Genomic DNA, 21,307 nt, shown 5'->3' with positions numbered 1-21,307 from the left:
GGAGAGGTGAACACCTGGAGAATGAAGCTCCAAGAGGAAGAACAATGAGATTTCCATCCTCCCAGGAGCCCAGCACAGCAGCTTCTTGGTCTATGAGCTATCCACGGAAATCTTATCCACATGGAGGCTTCCCCGTCAGCACAGTTCTCCTGGGGAAGTTGTCTTTTGTGAGAAGGGTGCATAATGGGAGTCACTGAGTTGCATGCTAGCATGCAGTTGATAAAGTGTTAAAAAGGCACCAAGGAGAAAAGGCGATAACTAGTTTTATTTGGTTGGGGGGAGGAAGGGTTGCCCAGGAGGCAGCAGGGCTGCATATCATCTCTGCATTTGTTTCTGGCAAAGTGAGAAATTTAAATTTTTCTATATCAAATGCATCTGGTTAATTGAAAAAGTGGTATATTTGAGTTAAGTAAAGAAATGGTGTTCTAGTAATCAGCACTATCCAACAGAACTGTCTGTGATGAAAAAAGCGTTTATCCTGAAGGATCATACACTCTGATCAAGTAGGATTTATTCCAGGGATGCAGGGATGGTTCACCATCTGCAGATCAGTCAACATGGTACACCACATTAACAAAATGAAGAATAAAAATCTCACAATTGTCTCAACAGATGCAGAGAAAGCATTTGAAAGAATCTGATGTCCATTTATGATTTTTAAAAAAACTCTCAATAAAATGAGTATAGAAGGAAAGTACCTCAACATAATAAATGCCATACATGACAAACCCACAGCCAACATCATACTCAACGTTGAAAACTGAAAGCTATTCCTCTGAGAACAGGAACAAGATAAGGATGCCATCCAATACAGTAACTACTAGCCACATGTGGCTATGGAGCACCTGAAATGTGGCTAGTGCAATTGAGGAACTGAAATTTTAATTTTACCTAATTTAAATAGCCTAATGTAACTAGCTGTTATATTTGGAAATCAAGGCTAGATTATAGTTCTTCTCTATGGATCATTTCTCCTGCAGTCAAATAGCAAGTATTAATAATCTTTAATTCTTTGATTTAAAAATATAAAATAAATTAATTTGATAGTTTGAACAAGCCATGTGAAGCTTCCATAGGAAGTAACAATAAATGGTGGTTTTTATTTCATTAAGCAGATGAATACAGTTCTGTAGTATAGTTCTTAAATGTTAGCATGCCAAGAAATTACCTGAGAGCTTTTTTTTTTTTAAAGATTGGCACCTGCACTAACATCTGTTGCCAGTCTTTTTTCTTCTTCTTCTTCTCCCCAAGTCCCCCTAGTACATAGCTGTATATTGTAGTTGTGGGTCCATCTTGTGGCGTGTGGGACACCGCCTCAGTGTGGCCTGATGAGCAGTGCCATGTCCACGCCCAGGATCCAAACTGGTGAAACCCTGGGCCGCCCAAGTGAAGCGCACGAACTTAACCACTCGGCCATGGGGCCGGCCCCCCTGAGAGCTTTTTAAAATGCAGATTCCTATGCTCTGCCTTACAGCAGTTCTGAATCAGAAGTTTGGAAAGAGGGTCAGGGATGTGCAAGTGTAACCAGTCACCATGGTGATTTTGATATAGGGCCTCCTGAGCCAGCCTTTGGGAAGCACTGCCCTGATGAATCTCCATCCAGGCTGTCAAACAGACTACCTTTAAACTCCAGTATATTTAAAAACAAAACAGCCTCTAAAATAGCCTGTTCACCTTTGTCTACACTAAAGAAGAAATGATTTTTTTAGAGGAGGTATTTATAACATACCTACTGTGAAACAGCCACTATACGTGTGTTATTTTATTCAAACTGCACAACACCTATGAAATAGGTGAGCTTACCCTATTTCACAGATAGGAACATCATCCTCAAAGCAGTTTAGTAAACTGACCAGAGTCACACACCTAATAAGTGATAGAGTCAGGATTCAAACCTCTGAGCTTTAGATTCCTAATCCAATGTACTTGCTGATTCTAGATCTCCAGGAAATCAATAAAAAGTGAAAAAGGCTGTAAAAATTAAAATATGTAACATCTATGTTAACTGTCTTTACCCTGTCAAATTCCAAGAGTCATGTCCTAGACATTTTTATAGCATATTAATTAACTCTGTATAAAGTAGATGAGTAGAATAGTGAATTCCTTGTATTGTATCCCAGGTATTTATTCCCATATTTTAATTGTTCCATGCATATTGGTAAGTGTATTTGCTACATTTGGATAAAAAGAAGCAACACTTCTTTCCTATTACCTCCTCTCTTCGATCCCACCTTGATATCCTCTTCTTATCCCACATGTCTTCACAAATAATTTGAGAATGAGCCAGGGCTCTCGATCACACATAGCACTCAACAGCATGTGTCCCAATTGCACACACATTTTACATGCTCAGAAACTGTGTCCTTTCTCCATGTAGCAGCTAAATGATGGTATTCCTTGGGTTTCCATTGTTAGTCTTCTTTTGAACTCATTCCACCAATTTCTGTGACTTTCACACTTCCGGCTTTAACTGCATCCTGATGATTCCCAACTCTGTCCCAGAGAGGCAGGGTGGAATCGTGGTTAAAAAGCCCAACTTCAGATCTGAGGAGTTTAATGTCTTCATCCTAAGAGCAATGGGAAGTCACTGAAGGGTGGGAGAGGCAGGGAGTCGGGGTAGGGAATTAATCATATTTGCGTTATAAGAAGATTACAGAAGGGATAGTAAGGAAGCTGTTACCTTGGTCCCTGGTGGACTAATCCAAAGACATTTAAGATATACAGTGGGGGACAGGGTGCTGTAGATTGAATCTGCCCCCAAAATTCGTATGTTGAAACAACCCGCAGTGTGATGGTATTTGGGAGTGAGACCTTCGCGAGATGATTATGTCATGAAGTTGGAGCCCTCATGAATGGGATTAGTGTCCTTATTAAAACCACCCCCCAGAGCTCCCCAGCCCCTTCTGCCATGTGAAAACACAACCAAAGGACATCATCTATGAGCCAGGAAATGGGTCCTCACTGGACACTGAATCTTCCACCTTGGTTATAGACCTTCCAGTCTCCAGAACTGTGAGAAACAAATGTTCGCTGTTTGTAAGCCACCTAGTCTATGGTATTCTGTGATAGCAGCCTGAACAGACTAAGACAAGGGGTTAGTAATGGGGAGACAGAGGGAAACATTAAGGATTACTCCTAAGTTTATAGTTTGAAGCACAGGGTGGATGTTAATGCAGTTTACTGATGCAGGGTGCCCTGGAAGAGGAGCAGATTGAGAGGGAAAGCCCTGAGGTCAGTACTGGACATATTGAGACTGAGCTGCCTCTGAGATGTCTGAGGGAGGAGATACCAAGGAGACGGTCAGATATTTGGGTCTGGAATTCAGAGGAGGGATATGGGATCAAACTGTTAATGTGATTATAAGATTTCAGCCATTGGAAATGATCCTCTATCAGTGGCTGCTCTTCTCAGGCAGATGTACTCTAACTGGAACCTCTATGGAGAAATGAAAAGCCACTTTAAAAGGAAAAAAAAAAGATGTTTCTAGACAGAAAAGAATTGAGACAACTTTTTACTGTGAAAAAAAAAAATGATAGCAGGAACATTAAATCTTGTCAAGGAAAGGATACAAGAAATGACATATTCTCAGTTTATGTTGAATTAAATCGGTCAATGTGTGGGATAGTCAGAAGGGCTGGACTCTTGTTCCTGTTTCTTCGTGTTAACAGCTGGATCTCCTTGCACAACTCAGTTTCCTCATCAAAAAAAACAGGAGTATTAGATGAAAAGAAAATCTGCAGCCTTTTCTCAGTCTAAAACAAAAATCCTTACATGTCTTTATAGAGGCTTCTGGGGCCCACATCTTTTCTCCCCAGGCCCTACAGTCCAATAGCACACACAGCGCTGAAGTCGGAAGAGAACACTGAGGTCATCTAGCAGGGACTTATCAAACATTTTTATAAGATACATTTAATATCTTCGAATATATGTTAGAATATCTATATAATATGCATATGTTCAACACTGATGAAAGCAGAGCTGTTCTGATTAGGCTAGGAAGGAGGCCTGGAGCCCTACCTGTGTGGCCTCATCCCCCAAGGCAGGCCTGATCACCAGAGTCCAGTCCCCTTGTTCACAGATGAGGAACCAAAGGGCTCAGGTCACGTGGTAGCTGCAGAGTCAGGATATGGCCTTTGTGGGCTGTAAGCCTGTAATCCTTCCATGACACCACACAGAATTCCACAAGAGCAGAGAGGACGTGGTAGCTTCACTCCCAGTCTTCTGGTATCCCTTTTCTGTCTAGGTTGTTCTGACCAGCCTGTGTGTCCCTCCTGTGCTGTTTGCCCCACACAGGCATTCATGCTGTGGGGCCAGCTTGGACAGGTAATCGGGGGGACGGCTGTAAGTCAGGTAGATGAGAATGGAATTCATTGTGTGTAATGATGAGCGTGCTGAAAAAGTCTGGGAGGGCTGTGAGTAAGCACTGGTCAGGGGAAGTGGTCAACAGAGCAACGAATGCAAGAAGGACCACTCTCCTAATGTGCTCCAGTAATAGGGGCTCAGTAGATTCTGGGTGTGAATTAAAGGATCATAGCAAGATATTCAACTTCTTAAATCCTCAGTTATTGCAAAAAGAAAGTAAGGAGAGAGTGTATGTTTTCTCACGGAGTATGTAAATATATACCTGTAAATACATATACACACGTGCATATTCTTTCTGATAACCTAGAATATTTTCCCCTGAATTTCTCTTAAGAATAGGAGGGACAGAGGACAAAACCTACCTGACTGCCCAGATAATGTAATTAAAATATCTGCCCAACTCAAACTCTCAATCTGGTGAGATTAATTTGATTAAATTTACTTGCTTGAATCAAGGCCACATAGTCAGAGGACAACTGTTCAAATCCAAGTAGATGCTTAACAGGAATAATATACACCATTAGCAAAGAAGAAATACGAAATAAGATAGTTTATTCTCTTTGTGGGGGCAAGGGAAAAAGGACCAATGAGAGAAGACAGTGTGGAGAATTCACCAGTATCTGGGCTAGGTGTGCTGTTTGGAAGTTGCCTTAGATACTTTATGGAATAAGGTATGTTGTGAATAAATATATACTGTCAAATACTGTCCATCCTTAATACAAATGTGTATAATCTGGAAAGACCTTTTAGGAGTCAGAACAAAGGTTCAAAGAAGTGGACTCACAGTGGAGTAAAGAGGATGAGGAAGAGAGTTGCATTGTGTCGTAACAGTAAGATTCTGGTTTAGGGAAGGAAACCTGTTTTCTTCCAGTGCATGATATTCTGGTTCCATGTGGACTTTTAACAATAGTAGTTAGTCCTGATCTTACCAAATAAATTTGAAACATCTGCTAATAGATATCCCAGCCCCACTAATCCCTGCCCTGAAAAAAAAAAACTGCTTTTTCATAATCAGTCTTATTTATGAATGGATCTCTTTTCTGTGGAAGGTTTTATGACTAGCAGCCTAAGTGATGCAAATATCTCTTGTTTACTTCACGAAATGTCACAGCTGAAACAAGCAAGAACTGTGTTTTGAACCCGCCCATCCATAGCTGGAATCCTCTCTATCACTTCTTAAAATTTGTGGTTCTACTTTCCATACATGTAGGAAAATGAATTTTATACACTGGTAAAATTCAACGGGAGATGTAAACCAACATGCCTCATAGCATACTTCTTGTTTCATTCTACCAGTCATTTCAAACTGCTTTCGTCTTTAATGTCCTTAAGAGTATGCATCATGAGACAAAGTTGGTAATTACCCAAACAGACTTTAGGTGTTAAATATTGTTCAAACAAACCCAGTGAATGGCATCCACAATAAAGAGCAGGGAAACAAAGAGATTACAGTGTTTCATTCCAGCCTGACACACTCAGGAGAACAGAGAGCATAAGGCAAATCCGTAAGTGTTTATATACTCTCTGAGCTGTGCGGAGAAAGTTCACAGGAAGCAGTTAAAGACACGGCAACTGAACCCAGCATTGAACTGGGTTTCTTTGGAATCTTGCTGTTTTGTGCAATTTAAAAGCCAGATGAAAAACACCATTATTAGTCAATCTTGATGTTAATAGAGTTCGGTTTTTAAGGTAGCTCTTCCACCACGTGTGCCTTGACTAGAATCTTATAAAGAAAACCTTCCTGTAGGAACCATATGGCTCACCTGGTTGATCGCGGAGGTGCAGTCGCTGTTCACTGTCGTGTAAGCACTAGAGTCCCTGCTGAATCGCGACCCCCACCCCCACCCCCACCCCAGGGACCACTTGGGGTAGGGAGAAACCCAAGGAGAGGCTCTCCACTATTGTTAAAATGGAAGCAAAGAATGCTGTGACATGCATGCAGCAGACCACAGGTCCGTGCACAGGACTGACTGGGATAGACCCCAATGCTGTTTCATACTCTAAAGAGAAGAATAGCTAGAAAGGTTGCCAGATGCCGTGGTGGGAAAATTTATGCCCTAAATTCATCTGCTAATAGGCCTCCAAGTGTCATTTTATGCATTCTTCTCTGCTATCCTGTGCCTCAGCTCCTGTGCCACCTTGTAAATGAAGCTTACCCAATATCCTCCAGTTGAAATCATTCTTTCCCTCCTCTTGTTTCAGTTACACTGTTTGCCTGTTTACACTGGTCCTTAACACTTTCCACCGTGTGTCATGACCAGTCCTATACATGTCTCTCTCTCCCACTAGTTTGTATCTTCCTGGAAGGAAGGGTCTAAGACTCATTTTTTGTATTTCCTGTATTAAGTTCTCAATAAAAATCATAACATAACATTTATTGAGTGCTTGGTGTATGCTGGGCCCATTATTTATATCATTTTATTGGATACAACTCTGTAGCATGATGGTAAAGACAATGGGTTTTGGAGCCAGACCTGTGTTCAAAGCCTCCCCCGTCTCCTGTCAGCCAAGTGACCTAGAAACAGATGAGATTCCAATGCGAGTCTTCTGACTTACAGCCTCAACTCACTTCTGCCTTCATACATATCATTTAATTGAATTAGACCTATTCGCCTATAACCAAACTCATTATTACTAACTAATCTTAAAGCTACCCCCATTAGCTTGTGACTTAATGGATTTAGGTTTTTAAACTTATGTAGTGGATAGTGACTTAGCTAATCATATCAATAATATTAATTCTTTACATTTCTCTAGTATTTTGCCATTTTCACAGTCCTTTCACATAAGTCATCTCCACTGATCTTCACACCATCCTTGTAATGGGCAGGACAGCTGTCATCTTCCCCAGTTTGCTGATGAATACACTGAAGTTAGAGAAGATAAATGTCCAGACTGTTGTCTCATAGACAGAGAGTGGCAGAGCTACAACTTGAACTCAGACTTCTAAATCCATCCACAGGATTCTTGCCTCTACCTTGCCTTGTCCCTCAGCATCACTCACATGTGTAAACATATCCTCACTGGAAGGCACCAGGAACCAGGTACTGCCCTAGAGCCTTCAGTGATTCAGGTTGTCTGGTAACCATAGCAATTGTCGCTCTCCTCGTGGCAAATGAGATCACCCAGCACACACTGGCTCTCAAGATTTGAGTTACAAGAGACAAGGCATTTTCCACAGAGGGCCATTAAGTTTGGAATTCCCTTCCCCTGGTCTGACATAGCCCTGGAGTATTGGTCTTCTGGGTCTTTGCAAACCACATCAAGTTGAGTTAGCCAGCTGTGATTGGTAAGAAACCCTAATAGGCAGGAAGAAAGTGCTAAATTGGCATTTAGTTGTGAGCAATTTGTATTTTTGTGTTTTTTGCTGCTTGTATCCCTTAGGATAACTAACCAACCATAGATACTTCTCTTTCTTTAAAAATAAAAATTTTAGCAGTTTGCATGATTTTGTTTCTGTGTTCTTACATCATGTCGCAAATGATGTGATGGAGAAACCTATTGGGAAGTTTCTGTTTCTTTTGCATAAACTATTTTGCAGTAATTGATCAGCCATAGAGGAAAGATTATCTCCTGTGCACTCGGAGCGAGTCCTCTGGTCACCAGAGACCAATAAGCTGTGTCCCTGGAACTATTATCACTTTGTTGAAGAAGCTGCTATGTGAACAAAAACCAGCCTTTGTTAATTTCCCTTTTCGTATTTAAAAAACCTTGTCAGGATTTTCCCTTTGGGAATGTGTAATTTGTCAGTAGTGCATATTATTTTAGTTCTGAAGAGGAAAGATGTAGAGCAGTAGATCCTTATTAATATCGCTTGTTTATCTTCATGTCAGATCTTAATGCTTCCGCTCAATGAGATAAAATTCTCCGTATTTTAATTTATATGACAGTACACATCTTAACTTTCATTTCATAGAAATATAAAATTTTAGAAATGTAAAACACTTTTGAGACTAAGTATAATTCCATGCCCGCATCCCCAACACGCGCATGCTCTTAAACTGATGGGTGACCGGTTGGTGCAGTGCTTGGCCTGAGCCCACATAGTAGTAACTGACCTCTACTGGGCAAGATTCTCCAGGTGGTGCCTGCCTCTAGAATTAAATGAAATCTGCATTTTCTTTCTAAAACAAAATTATGTAAACCCATGTATTTATTCTGACACGTACGTGATTATTCCATTTAATTATATGTGAAAGTCCTAGTCAATAGAATGAGGATATATACTCTCAGTCTAGTGCTCTTTCTATTGTACCCTGCAGTCTGTGTATCTGTTTTAGCTCCCCAACTACTTTGTAAGCTTCTAAAAGCAGGGATGATCCCTATATGTCCCAATTAGAACTGCTTAGTAACTATTTGTTAAGTAATCTCAGACTTTGTTACAATGTTGTTAGAGCGCCGAATGTTACACCTCCTTTTCATTATCTGTTCTTTTCTATTCAGCCTCTTCCATAGATAGAAAAAGTTTGGGGTGATCAATTGATATATGATAGAAAGAAATTGGATCCAGCTTTGAACATCATTACTTCTAAATATGTATCTTTTTATTGAGGTGTAATTGACATATAACGTTATTTTAGTTTCAGGTGTACAACATAATGATTTGATATTTGTGTATATTGCAAAATGATCACCACAGTAAGTCTAGTTAACACCCATCCCCATACATAGTTACAAAATGTTTTTTCTTGTGATGAGAACTTCTAAACACAGATATTGAAGTTGAAAATTGTTTGAAGGAATAGGCTCAGGAATTTAAAGTTGTTTACTAATGGTTTAAATTGTAGTGACCAGACTCCTATTACACATTATTCTTTTATCTTAAAAAACGTGTGTGTAGTATTTCCAGCAATGCAAAAAACCCTAGAGTTTATCTTCAAAATGAAGGAGTAAACATTTCCAGTCAGCCCCTCAGCTGTCAGTTTACACATTCTGGATGTTTGTGCCATGGGAGAAGTTGGTCCAGGAATTGTTGGCCCAGTTATTAGTTTGTATGCACAGTAATATTCGAAATGCTCACTACAACCTATATTATAGTTTGTTTCAGTGTTGGAAGGGGTGTTGTCTAAGCTGTCAAGATATGATGAAGGCACTTTCTTCTCATCCATTCTGTCATTCACTGTAAGTATTTGAACGAGTTCTCTTCTGCTGTCTTTTGACTGTTGTCATAGTTCTTATCTAACAGTGAAGAAAATAATTCTCATAATTATCTCTTTTCCACTTAAGGTGAAAGCAGCTGCAAAATATGTTGATGTTCCAGTAAGTATTTTTTTTATTTGCTTTTAAAAATTCTATATAGTTCTTTTTTAAAAAAATAATTGTTTTACAATGGGTTTATTTCAAATCTTTAAACCAGTGCCGTTCCCTCTGGGAGTAGTTTATTTTCCTTAAGTAAGCACTAACCCTCACAACGACGCTTGGCAAGGGAGCTCAGTGTATTTTTTTGCTTGTGATGTGGGAGCTCTTAAGGAGGTCAATTCATCATGAGAACCTGTCAGCTCGTTGCAGAGGGTAGTTATAGCACTCTCAGATGGGGTAAAAAAGACCTCACACTCTTTATAGAAAAATGCTCACTCTCCCTTCCCTTTATGTGAAAGCTGTAACAGGTTTCTTATGGGAGTTAAAGTCACAATAGAGATGAGCCAGTTAAATCAAAGAAGTAGTTTTCTAAATACAAAAGTGTTATAAATCAATATTCGCTTATATTAACATTCAGTTTTTCACAAAATTCTTGGGAAATAATTCATAACCTGTAAATTTGTTCAAAGATTAAGATACCATGAGAGAAAATTATGAAACTTACTTAGCTACAATGAAAAAATTCACATGATAAATATAATGAACAAGTTAGGGCAGCATTTTTAAGTTGATAATGCTAACAAATTAGTTTAAATCCTATTACATATATGATCAAGGCCTAAGACGTTCTGTTTAATCATATATCTTGCCATATGTATCACTTTTTCAAAGAATTAGCGTACAATGGAAAAAAAAAACTTAAAATTTAAAACTAGATGGAGTATAAGTCATCTCATCTTTGGTTAAGACCTTACTTGAGTAGCATCACAGCTCTGGGTCGCCGTCGTGAATGTTAGTGGCTTGAGTACTGGCCAGCTTTGTATATCAGATGTAGGTAGCTCTTATCTCTAAAATGTGTGAGTGCATTTTATACTGTGGACTAGTCACTCAGATTTAATGCTGCTACAATTATTATAAATGGACATTTTCAATGAAAAGACCGTAGACTTTCCTGCGTTTGCATAGGGTTCCTTTGGGTTTTTCTTTTACAAATGATTCCCAAAGAAGTCTTGGCATACTCCTTATCTTGTACCTAGAATCAGAAAGTCAGTACTGGGCAATAAGCAGAAATAATCATATGTGTAGGGTCCTGCAAAGCAGCAGCACAAAAGAGAGAAAGGGAGAATTAGGAAGGAGAGTTTATATTGGCCATCTTAAAAAGAAAGAGGCAAGTAATCATAGGAAGTAATCATAGGAACACATGAACTTCTTTGGAATTCCTAACATACATTTTATAGCATAGTTGTGTTATTTTGAATTACAAATGGAATGGGACACCATAATTATTCCTGTCCTCATAGCTTTTGAAGTTCTTAGTTTGACCCTGTACCAGATCTGTAAGACCCCACAGAACTTCAGAGTTGAAAGACGCAGAAATCAGTTCATCCTCTCTCCTCCTTAATGCGGAAACCCCCTCGCAAAGATTCCTTCAAGCTCTTTTAATTTTCTCAGTGATTGCAGGCTCACCGTAGGACAGCCTCCTCTTAGGTATAATGAGTTGAAATTCTGTACGTGTGTGAATTCTTCCTTGGTATTAACCCTCTTCTGCAAGATAGCCCTTCAAATATTTGATGATAATTATCGTGCCTCCTCTTCCCAAGAGATATGGTAGGTATTCAAAGGGGTATATTGTCTAAGGAATTCTTATTTTCTGTATTAGACATCCTCAACTTCTTCATTGAACTCACTGATTAAGTATTTATTTAACACATACTGAGTGCTAGGCCCTGGGCATCCGTGATGAAAATATGCATTTCCTGTCCCCTACCTGTTCAGTATCTAGAGATGAAAGAGATAGGGAAATAGACAGATCATGAAAACAGCTATAGCAAGTGTACCCAGACTCTTTATCATGCCATTCACTCTCTAGATGAATTCCAGCTTACCAGTGTCACTATTGGTAGTGTCACTAGCCCAGATGATCTAGTGGTTAAGATTCTTTGCTCTTACCACTGTGGCTTGTGTTTGTTTCAGAAAAACACACTCCCCGTCTGTTGGTTGTCATACTGTGGCAGCTGTGTGTTGCTGTGATGCTGAAAGCTATGCCACTCATATTTCAAATACAAGCAGGGTCCCCCATGGTGGACAGATTTTTCAGTGGAGCTTCCAGAGTAAAGAGAAACTAGGAGGAAGGACCTGGCCACCCACTTCTGAAAAAATCGGCCATGAAAACCCTATGAATAGCAGTGGAGCATTGTCTGATAGAGCACAGGAAGGTGAGAGGATGGCGCTAAAAGAATTCTGCTCTGCTGTACAGAGGGCCACTAGGAATCAGAATTGACTTGAGGGTGCTAATAACAGCATGTCATTAGTAAGTCAGATTGCCCCCAGAGCAGCGCATACTAAACCGTAGATGTGGTCTGGCCGTGTCAGATTACTAAGGGAGGAATTTCTCCCTCAGAGCTGGACATGACACCTCTATTATTGATGCCTGTGAATCCTAACTTCAAAAGATGTGAGGTGCTGTTGACTGTTACTGTTTTTTATGCTAAAACTCCAGCCATCATTCTTCCTGAAACAGTCTTTTAAGGAGAACCTTATGAGAAAAAAAGAATACCGGCTCACCTTTCACAAAAATTAACTCAAAACTGATCAAAGACCTACTTGTAAAATGCAAACTATAAAACTTCTGGAAGAAAATGTAAGAGAAAATATATGTGGCCTTGGGTCTGGTGATGAGTTTTTAGATACAACACCAAAAACATCCATGAAAGAAAAAAATTGCAAGTTGAACTTAATAATTGCCTGCACTGTTAAGAGAATGAAAAGACAAGCCACAGACACATATATGATAAAGGACTGTATCTAAAATGTACAAAGAACTCTTAATATTCAACAATAAGAAAACAAACAACCCGGTTAAAAAATGGGCAAAAATTAGAACAAAGACGTACAGGTATCAAGCATATGAAAAGATGCTCAACATCATTGTCATTAGGGAAATGTCAATTAAAACAATGAGATACCACTACACACCTGTTAGTATGGATAAAATTTTTTAAAAACTGGCAATAGTAAAATGTTGACAAGGATGCAGAGCAACAGGGACTCTGGTTGATTGTTGGTGGAAGTGCAAAATGGTACAGCCATTTTGGAAGACTGGCAGTTTCTTGCAAAGCTAAATATAGTCTTACCATGGAACTCATCAGTTGCACTCCTAGGTATTTAACCAACTGATTTGAAAACTTATGTCCACATCAAAACCTGCATACAAATGTTCATAGCAACTTTGTTCATAATCACCAAAAATGGGAAGCAGCCAAGATGTCCTTCACTAGGTAAATGGATAAATAATCTGTAGTATATCCATACAGTTGGAATACTATTCGGCAAAAAAAGAAAAAGAAATTAGATATCAGGCCATGCAAAGACATGGATGAATCTTAGAAGCGTATCATTAAGTGAGAGAAGCCAGTCTGAGAAGGCTACATACTGTATGATTTCATTTATATCACATTCTGGTAAAGGCAAAACTGTAAAGATTATAAACAGGTTAGTGGTTGCCGTAAGTTCACAGTCGCAAATCTGAGACAAGAGTCCCATTCAACATATAGCATTCCCATTTAGCAGGAGAAGCCTCAGTCTGTATCAATTAAGAGAATAGAACTAGGAACAGTGACTAAAAACTAGTGGGAGGCAGAACTGAAATCAGTGTAAGGCAAAATCTTTTTTTAAAATAATTAAAATTGTTTTCACAAAGGTGATATATTATTAGAATCTGTGCCACTCTTTGCCAGATGCAGTGCTGAAGATTTCTGCATTATGAGGGAAATACAACCAGATGACATTTAAGGTCCTTTCTAACTGTGTTCTGGAATTTTGTTCTATAGGTCATGTTAGTTATAGGGCATTTTGGTGTGTATGTACAATGCCTATTGAAAATTGTCTTGTTAACATTGTACCACACATTGCATATGGTCTCTGTGCTAGACGGTGAGGTGACACAGCTAAAGAGACCTGGAGAACATGGTAAGGATTACCGGGACCAAGAACAATGGGGAAGCAGAGGAGAAACTCCCCACTAATTGGCCTGCTAGTGGTGATGCCTGATCCTGGTTGTCTGTCCTGAGAAGATGGAGATGGCTTATCTTTCTCGTGTTCATTAATAACTCTCTCAAGTGTTCTCTCTTCTTTGTGACGCTTGCCAAAGATGTCTACTCTCCTAACTCCCCCAAATGTGGCGTGAATTCAGCTCTATAGTGTACAGACTTGACATGGGGCCCAGGCTCTCAATTCAAGCCCCACCTTTGCCCCCAGCTAGCTGCCTGACCGTGGGCTCCTGTTTTCCCAGCTGTAGATAACAGTATAATCCCTGTGCTGTCTCCCTCACTAGGTTCTTAGGAGAATTCAGTGAACATATTCTCTAGAAAGTGCTTTGTAAATGCAAAGCACTGTTGAAATAAATAGGATTGTTATTGCTTCTGCCTGGAATGCTGCTTCCTGCTCCCCTGCATTCCTCTGCAGTTTCCAGCCCCTGCTTCAGAATGTGACCATTTTCCAAAAGAAGAACCATTTGCCTTCCACAGAGTGAAAAATATTCAATTGTCTCTCATTTATTTTTCTTTCATTTTAGAATATTAAGCACCTTGGGTTTATCAATGGCGACTTTTAAAGGTACAGTTGGTCAGTTCCGTGACAATGGTGTTTTCCCTCCTTCCTTTGCTTCTGATCTTGTTTATTACTTAGATAAGGCCACTTGAATACTCAGTATTTTACATCAGAATGAGAACCAGGCAGAACATGGGGAATGGAGCACCTGCCCACTTTGACATGCTCACCCGGAGAGGCAGAGAGGCTCACCAGGACCGGATTCAGAGTCTTACATTAGACAGTCACGGGAGGTGGCCTGCTGTGCTTCCTAGATGTGCGTTTTGCTTCTCTCTTCTTTATTCCTTTTGTTTTTTGTCTGTCTGGCTCTTCTCATATAAGGTAAATCCATGGACTGATTCTGGGCCCTGGCATTCTGTCCATCCTCAGCTCTCCTTTAAACCAAAGTCTGAAAGCTTCCAGATTGGGATGGAGTATATCAACCCCAGTCCATCTAAATGTTGAAAGCTGGATGAAATAATACCTAGTGCATTTTAATTTCACTGCTTCAAGTCTCAGTGTAGTTTCTATAGTTGATGTAACAACTATAGATAGAGGAGGGAAAGGTTAGTGAACATTATCATAAACTGAGAGGTTTCATACCTTCATCATCATCATAATCATGACTCATGAAAATAATAGTACAAAGCTAGTGTGTGATACACATATTAGCACTTTCCTTGTCTGGTACTCCTGTATCAGCAGGTATTCCTCTAAACTCTGAGATGTTAGTGATCCTTACTATAGATGAGAAACAGCTAGAGAGATACAAGATGCCCATAATCCCAAATGGGCAAGGCATAGTAAGATTAAAATTGAGCCCATACGTCTCAGTTGAAAATCAACCTGTCTCTTTTTCGTGAGTATTTCAAGCTAATATCTTAAACTGTTATTCAGTATTACTTCTAATATTTAAAACAGCCTCCTCTTTGGAAGGATTTTCCCTAGTGATACAACAAAAATGTTTGAACATACTAGTGCTGAGATCTATGAATACATAAAATGTCACTACTTAGAAGAAATACTATGAAGGATTCATGTGAACTTGAAGAATGAAAATATGACTATATAAGTTATAGGAGCATTAACTATAACAGATTCTGATATAAGATATTCTCATAGCGTAATGGGAGGAATCTGCTTTTTTACTGACTATACTCATAGGGCACAGACAGATGACCCTTAACCAGAGCAGAACTCTGGAGTAATGGACGCTGTCCCTTAGAAATGTGGGACTGAATCAAATGTAAATATTTAAAACACACCTGTTACATGCTCCAAGTCTTAAAGGTGTTTTCAAAAGGGTGTGGGTGCCATTATCTTTAATTCAAAATTCTCTACTTCACAATTTGGACTCAAAAATGCGTGCTGGTGTTAATTAATGGGACTTTGAGTACTGCTAAATTTAACAAAGAGAAAGGTTACTCTGTGGCCAATTCACTGCTTGAAATAATAGTTTGGAATATTCCTAAAACAATGGGAATTCCTTCGTTTATTGTTTTAAAAAATTAGATAAACCATTATTAGAAAATCTTGAAAGTTTTATATCCTCCTGCTTTTCCGTTTACATTTTCTCCCCACCTTTTATAAATTATTCCTTTTCCTGGGCTTGTCTAAAATATAAGTTGGAATAAATCTAGTTTGAAGGCTTCAGTTCTGTTTATTTCCTTTTGCTTTTCTGTGTGAATACAATATAATTATTCTACTTTGTAGAAAATTTGGTAAAATACGTATTTTTTACAAGATACAGCTATACTCAAAACCTTCTATTCTTTCAAGTATTTGAGAACATATAACTTAAGCTTTTTAAAAGCATTTGGAGTAGTTTAACTTTAAGAACATTTGCACTCAAATTTGAAAATATAGAAATTGCTACATAAATGCTAAGTAATAAAGAATATATTAAACATTGAAAGAAAATACATTGTTGTTAACAATACCTAGGATAAGTTATGTGTTGGTAGAATTATGTCCCCTGTTGCCTGATGATCAGTGATAGACTGTCCCTGAATCTGAAGTGCCACAGCTGGGAGAGAAATTGTTCCTATTACAATTTCAAGTTGAGAAGACAGGCTACTGTTTTAAATCTTACAAGATCAATTTTTTTGAAATGGTAATAATGACTGGATACAGGTATTTTATTTAGGAAGCAGGCAGATTATCACAAATCAGGATATCACAGTTCCACTATATTGTCTCTTCAGGCAAGCTTTTCTAGGTTATGAGAACTGTGCTTTAAAATTAAACCAATTATACTGTAGCTACAAGTTAATCTTTGAGACTGGAATAGTATATTTAAAAATTTGTCTCCTTGCTAAATAGACACGATGACAGTGTTTGCACAGTGTATTGTTAACCTCCAGGGGAAGGTTAAGCGGCTTCTTCTGTATCTAAATCTGTTGCTGTGAAAAATGACTGGAGCGTTGCACCCACCTACCCTTGAATGGGGAAGGTGAAGGCTTGCACCTGTGGGATTAGGTGTAGCAGCAGGAAGTAAGAGCATTTGCAGCATATAATTAACATGGAATTTTTTTCTCTTTTTTTAAACAGCATGTTCATCTCACTAGGTTAACTAGTGATTAACACTCGAAAAAAATTTGCTAGAGTCTGCACCCTTACTTAAGCTCCTTCATTCACTGGTGTATTCTATTACTTGCGCAGCCAATGTCAGAGGAACTCACCTTACACCATACTTCATTTGCTTCCATATTTATTGATTTATTTATGCTCATTGGGGAGTTGTTTTAGATTTTATTTCCTTTTACTGTCACTTTGTTAACCACATTCTGTTCTTTCTGAATCAAATTAGAAATAATTCACGAACTCCTATTTTGATGTAGAGATTACTACCCTAACAAACACGATGGAGAAGTTAGTGCTTAGTGAACTGAGGATCTCAGAGGTTTAAACGGGAGAACAAAAAAAAGCGTTTACTTTCTCTAAGTGGTATTTAACATATAGTGTGCTTGCTATGTGGTTTTTAATGGTTATTGTCTCGTATTTGTTAAAAACTCTAATTTACCAATATAGAAAAGATTTCTAGTTATAGCTCCCTAGAACACAACATTCTTGATAAAAACTCATCCAAATCCCCAGTCGTTGGAGTTTAATAGGCTGCTCCTTTGATAAGGTTGGTGGACACCCACTTGCCCAGAATGTGTAGCAATATCCTGTCTCCGCAATGCAGTCACATGCATTCTTTTCATTTACACACCAAAAAACAAAAACTTAACAGAATGTGTTCAGTTTTGTTTTTTAACTAAACTTCGTCTCCTAACATGATAACTTGTAATAATGGAATTAGATGCAGTGACTTCCAAAGTGTGTTAATTTTACTGCCACAAAACAGTCTTTGCACAAAGGCACACTGAACCAGTGATAATGTCTTCTATCCAAACACATTTGTACTGTAAGTAGAAACTGTTTAAACGGAAAATTACATCTTTTTCAGCAATTTATCAGAGATAATTACCCTTCATACTCCACGGAAGGATAAAGTGTTTTAGAGAACTCTAATTCTAATTGGTAAATGTCACCAGCTGTTATAGTTACTCTTACTTGTGTATATTCTTCTAATGCTTATAGTCTCATGCCACAAGCTACATGAAAATATATTCACTAGGTGTGAAATTCCCATATGTCACAGTTTCAAGAATAGGTAAACAGCTCAAAGATAAAGGAAGAAATAATGCTAATGAGGAATGTAGTAATTCTCAGTTTTGTTTTCCAGGCAAGTGGATCTTAATTTGCCAAAAGGGGAAAAAATGTAATTTCAAAAAGAAAAAGACAGAAACACTTAATTTGTTGAAATAAACTTTTAAATGGGCTTTACCTCACTCCCTCAACCATATTCTTATTTCCTTAGAAAGTTGTAAAACTATCTCATCCTACAGATTTCAGAATTATATCCCTTGGGTCTGCCAAAAGGAACAGCATTTAGTTTTCTTTTAGGCTTAACAGTAAAGTGTTTGTTAGTTTTAGACGGTAGAAGATAAACTCTTCCTGGACTGTGTTTCCTGATGTCTAACGTTATCTTGAAAGTAATCAAGGAAACAGAAAAAAATTACCGTAGAGTCTATGGCAAGGGTTGAAAGTCATTCTCCAGTCCTCCTGGCCATAACTTAGTTTCCAGTGAGTCTGATGGGTGAAGTGATTGACTAGATTAAACTTCTAAGCATACACTTTTGAAAAGCAGAAATGAAAATGGGGTTGGGATGGGACGAAATGTTGGGCAAGGCAAGCCTCTCATTTTTCTATTCTTTAATTCCCAGTTTAGCTGGGCTGTGCCCAACTGCCTCATTATTACATATATCAAAGCGTTTTGTTCCCAAGCACCTGACTGAAGCTCAGCTGAGCTAACTTGTTATTATAATGTATAGAAAATTGTTCTTATGTCATTTTCATTCTGCAGCGGTATCTTTTCTGAATGTTCTCATTTTCAGTGTTTTGACAAAGTTTGACGGGCGTAGAGAGAAATACTTATGGGTTAGTTGTCCTCAAGTATTCATAATAGTTATTAATCTTTGTACAAATTAACCTGCCTCTTCACTGGAAAAACTGATGTATAACACGCCCTCCCCACCCCCCAAAAAAAGAAGAAACCACTAGGTTTCTCTTGATTATCCTTGTAGTTTTATTATAGCTTATGATGCAGAAAAATAGTGAAAGAATGAATTTGGTAAATTGCCTCCATTAGGTTTGGAATATATTGCCTACGTTGTGTATGGATGCTCTTGAAGGAAAGACCAGAGAAGACATTTATATAAGTAGTTGTTTCAAATTATACCTGATAATTAATTTTGTTGTATCGAAGTTATATTGGAAGGGATCCTTGAATTTATGTAGTATATGTTTCCCATTAGGCTAAATATAAGAGCAGTGAGAACTTGCTGTAACTCTCATTACCCTGAAATAACTTTGTTACCAAAAGATCAAATTGATTTTTATTAATAAGATATGCTCATTGCCTCTACTGTGTGCTGGTTAAGAGAGGGGCAGTTTTATCATTGTATGTAAAATATACTGCCCCCAACAAAAAAAGTGGTGAGAACTTTCTGTCCTTTATTTAAGTAGAAGGTGCTGTCACTGTCCTAGCATCACTTGGATGTGTACCTTGAGTTGTTTTTCCAGCAGTTGTAATAGTTAAATGATCCATTTGCTTTCACTTTATTTCTTTGCCATACTTACTTTTGCAAAATGAGTCTGTTGATGGAGGTAATAAGTGCATTCTATAGATATGAAATGATGCAAGACTGACTTATTTGGGCATCAGTTCTACCGTTTTGTTATTATTAAAGCCATATTCTCATCAAATGAATAACTCAATACAGATTATGAATCAACCCCAGGTGTGGATCATGCAAATAAGTATTTTCATTTGCTAGTCCAGCTATATGAAATGTAAGAAAGAACTAAAGATAAGTCTAGAAGGAAAACTCTTTAGGAGCCATTCAAGTTTTTATGCCTTCCTAGTACTGGCTTAGTAGACTCCATAGCAAGGAGGAATTATATTACCTCCCCTATCTCTTCGAACGTTAGAAGACACCAAATGTTGGATAACTTTGGAAAGTTATGCAATCTACACCTTTGGCTCTTCATCAGAGACTGGTTCATCAATATTCTTACTGTGTTTATAAAATAAAATAAATCCTTGGGATAATGTTGATAAATAAGAATGAGTAGAAGCAAGGATAATCTACAAAATTTTGGTTTATTTTTCACTTTATAATACATTAAATGTTTTTTTGCCCACTATCTACTAATAATGTTTTATTCAGGTTCATATTCCTTGGGCACCCATGGTAGTTGAGGAAGGCAACCCCACGAAAGCTAACATTTTTGTTTTTAAATATATGGATAAACCAGCCAGAAATGATGAAAAGTAAATTGTATTTGCCATTAGGAAATGATTATTGCATATGGGAACTTTTTGAAATATTCATTCATTTTTACTGCTTTGGTATATTGACCTTTCAAGATAGCCATTTTTTTTTTTTTTAAAGATTGTCACCTGGGCTAACAACTGTTGCCAATCTTCCTTTGTTTCTCTTTTTTTTTTTTTTAAGGATTGGCACCTGGGCTAACAACTGTTGCCAATCTTTTTTTTTTTCTTCTGCTTTATCTCCCCAACCCCACCCTGTACACAGTTGTATATCTTAGTTGCAGGTCCTTCTAGTTGTGGGATGTGGGATGCCGCCTCAACATGGCCTGACGAGCGGTGCCATGTCCGCGCCCAGGATCCGAACCCTGGGCCACCGCAGCGGAGCACGCGAACTTAACCACTCGGCCACGGAGCCAGCCCCAAGATAGCCATTTTTTAAAAAGTGGTATCTACTAGTTTACAACCACATATTTCTAATCATTTTAATAGTGATGAATAACTATGACCTCAAGTTATAGTCATAAGGAAATTTTATTTACTTTAGTACTGAAGGTGGTCATTGTTCATTTGGTCTTGAGCATATTTTTCTAGCATAATTTTTTTTTTTTTTAAAGATTGGCACCTGAGCTAACAACTGTTGCCAATCTTTTTTTTTCCTGCTTTGTCTCCCCAAATCCCCCCTGGTACATAGTTGTATATTCTTAGTTACAGGTCCTTCTGGTTGTGGCATGTGGGATGCCACCTCAACGAGGCCTAACAACCGGTGCCATGTCCGTGCCCAGGATCTGAACCAGCGAAACACTGGGCCGCTGCAGCAGAGTGCACGAACTTAACCACTTGGCCACGGGGCCAGCCCCTAGTGTAATTTTTGAAATGATATAATGAATGATTTTCTGGGGTTGTGGTTAAATAATATTTTCACAATTAAGACCTTATATTGTTTTATTCGTCATGCTTTTCCCTCACAACAGAAACCAGGAATGGATCTGGCAGACACCTATATTATGTTTGTTCGGCAAAACCAGGATATTCTTCGAGAAAAGATCAATGAGGAAATGTATATAGAAAAGTTGTTTGATGTAAGTAATTCCGCTTGCAAGGTATGCTGGCATTATAGTCATCCTGTCCAGGAGCGAGTTGCATTTGATGGTATGCTTGCAAAGCAGGCTCTTGTTTTTT

At 38.4% G+C, this 21,307-nt stretch overlaps 1 protein-coding gene across 19 annotated transcripts in view; it reads left to right on the top strand.

Moving 5' to 3' along the window:
- The window catches only part of CADPS2 (calcium dependent secretion activator 2), a 496,160-nt gene that overhangs the window by 449,882 nt on the left and 24,971 nt on the right, over positions 1 to 21,307 (top strand). For 16 of the 19 annotated variants that reach the window (XM_070616447.1, XM_008514417.2, XM_070616451.1 and 13 more), the window contains 3 exons: positions 9,400 to 9,483; positions 9,589 to 9,621; positions 21,100 to 21,207. In XM_070616447.1, coding sequence (XP_070472548.1) covers positions 9,400 to 9,483; positions 9,589 to 9,621; positions 21,100 to 21,207 — 225 coding nt within the window. The remainder of the gene's footprint in view (positions 1 to 9,399; positions 9,484 to 9,588; positions 9,622 to 21,099; positions 21,208 to 21,307) is intronic. The other 3 variants (XM_070616448.1, XM_070616442.1, XM_070616439.1) reach the window with 1 other exon arrangement.

This window comes from Equus przewalskii, chromosome 4, assembly GCF_037783145.1.
Source record: "Equus przewalskii isolate Varuska chromosome 4, EquPr2, whole genome shotgun sequence".
NCBI lineage: Eukaryota > Metazoa > Chordata > Mammalia > Perissodactyla > Equidae > Equus > Equus przewalskii.
This window is presented reverse-complemented; position numbering and strand designations above follow the sequence as displayed.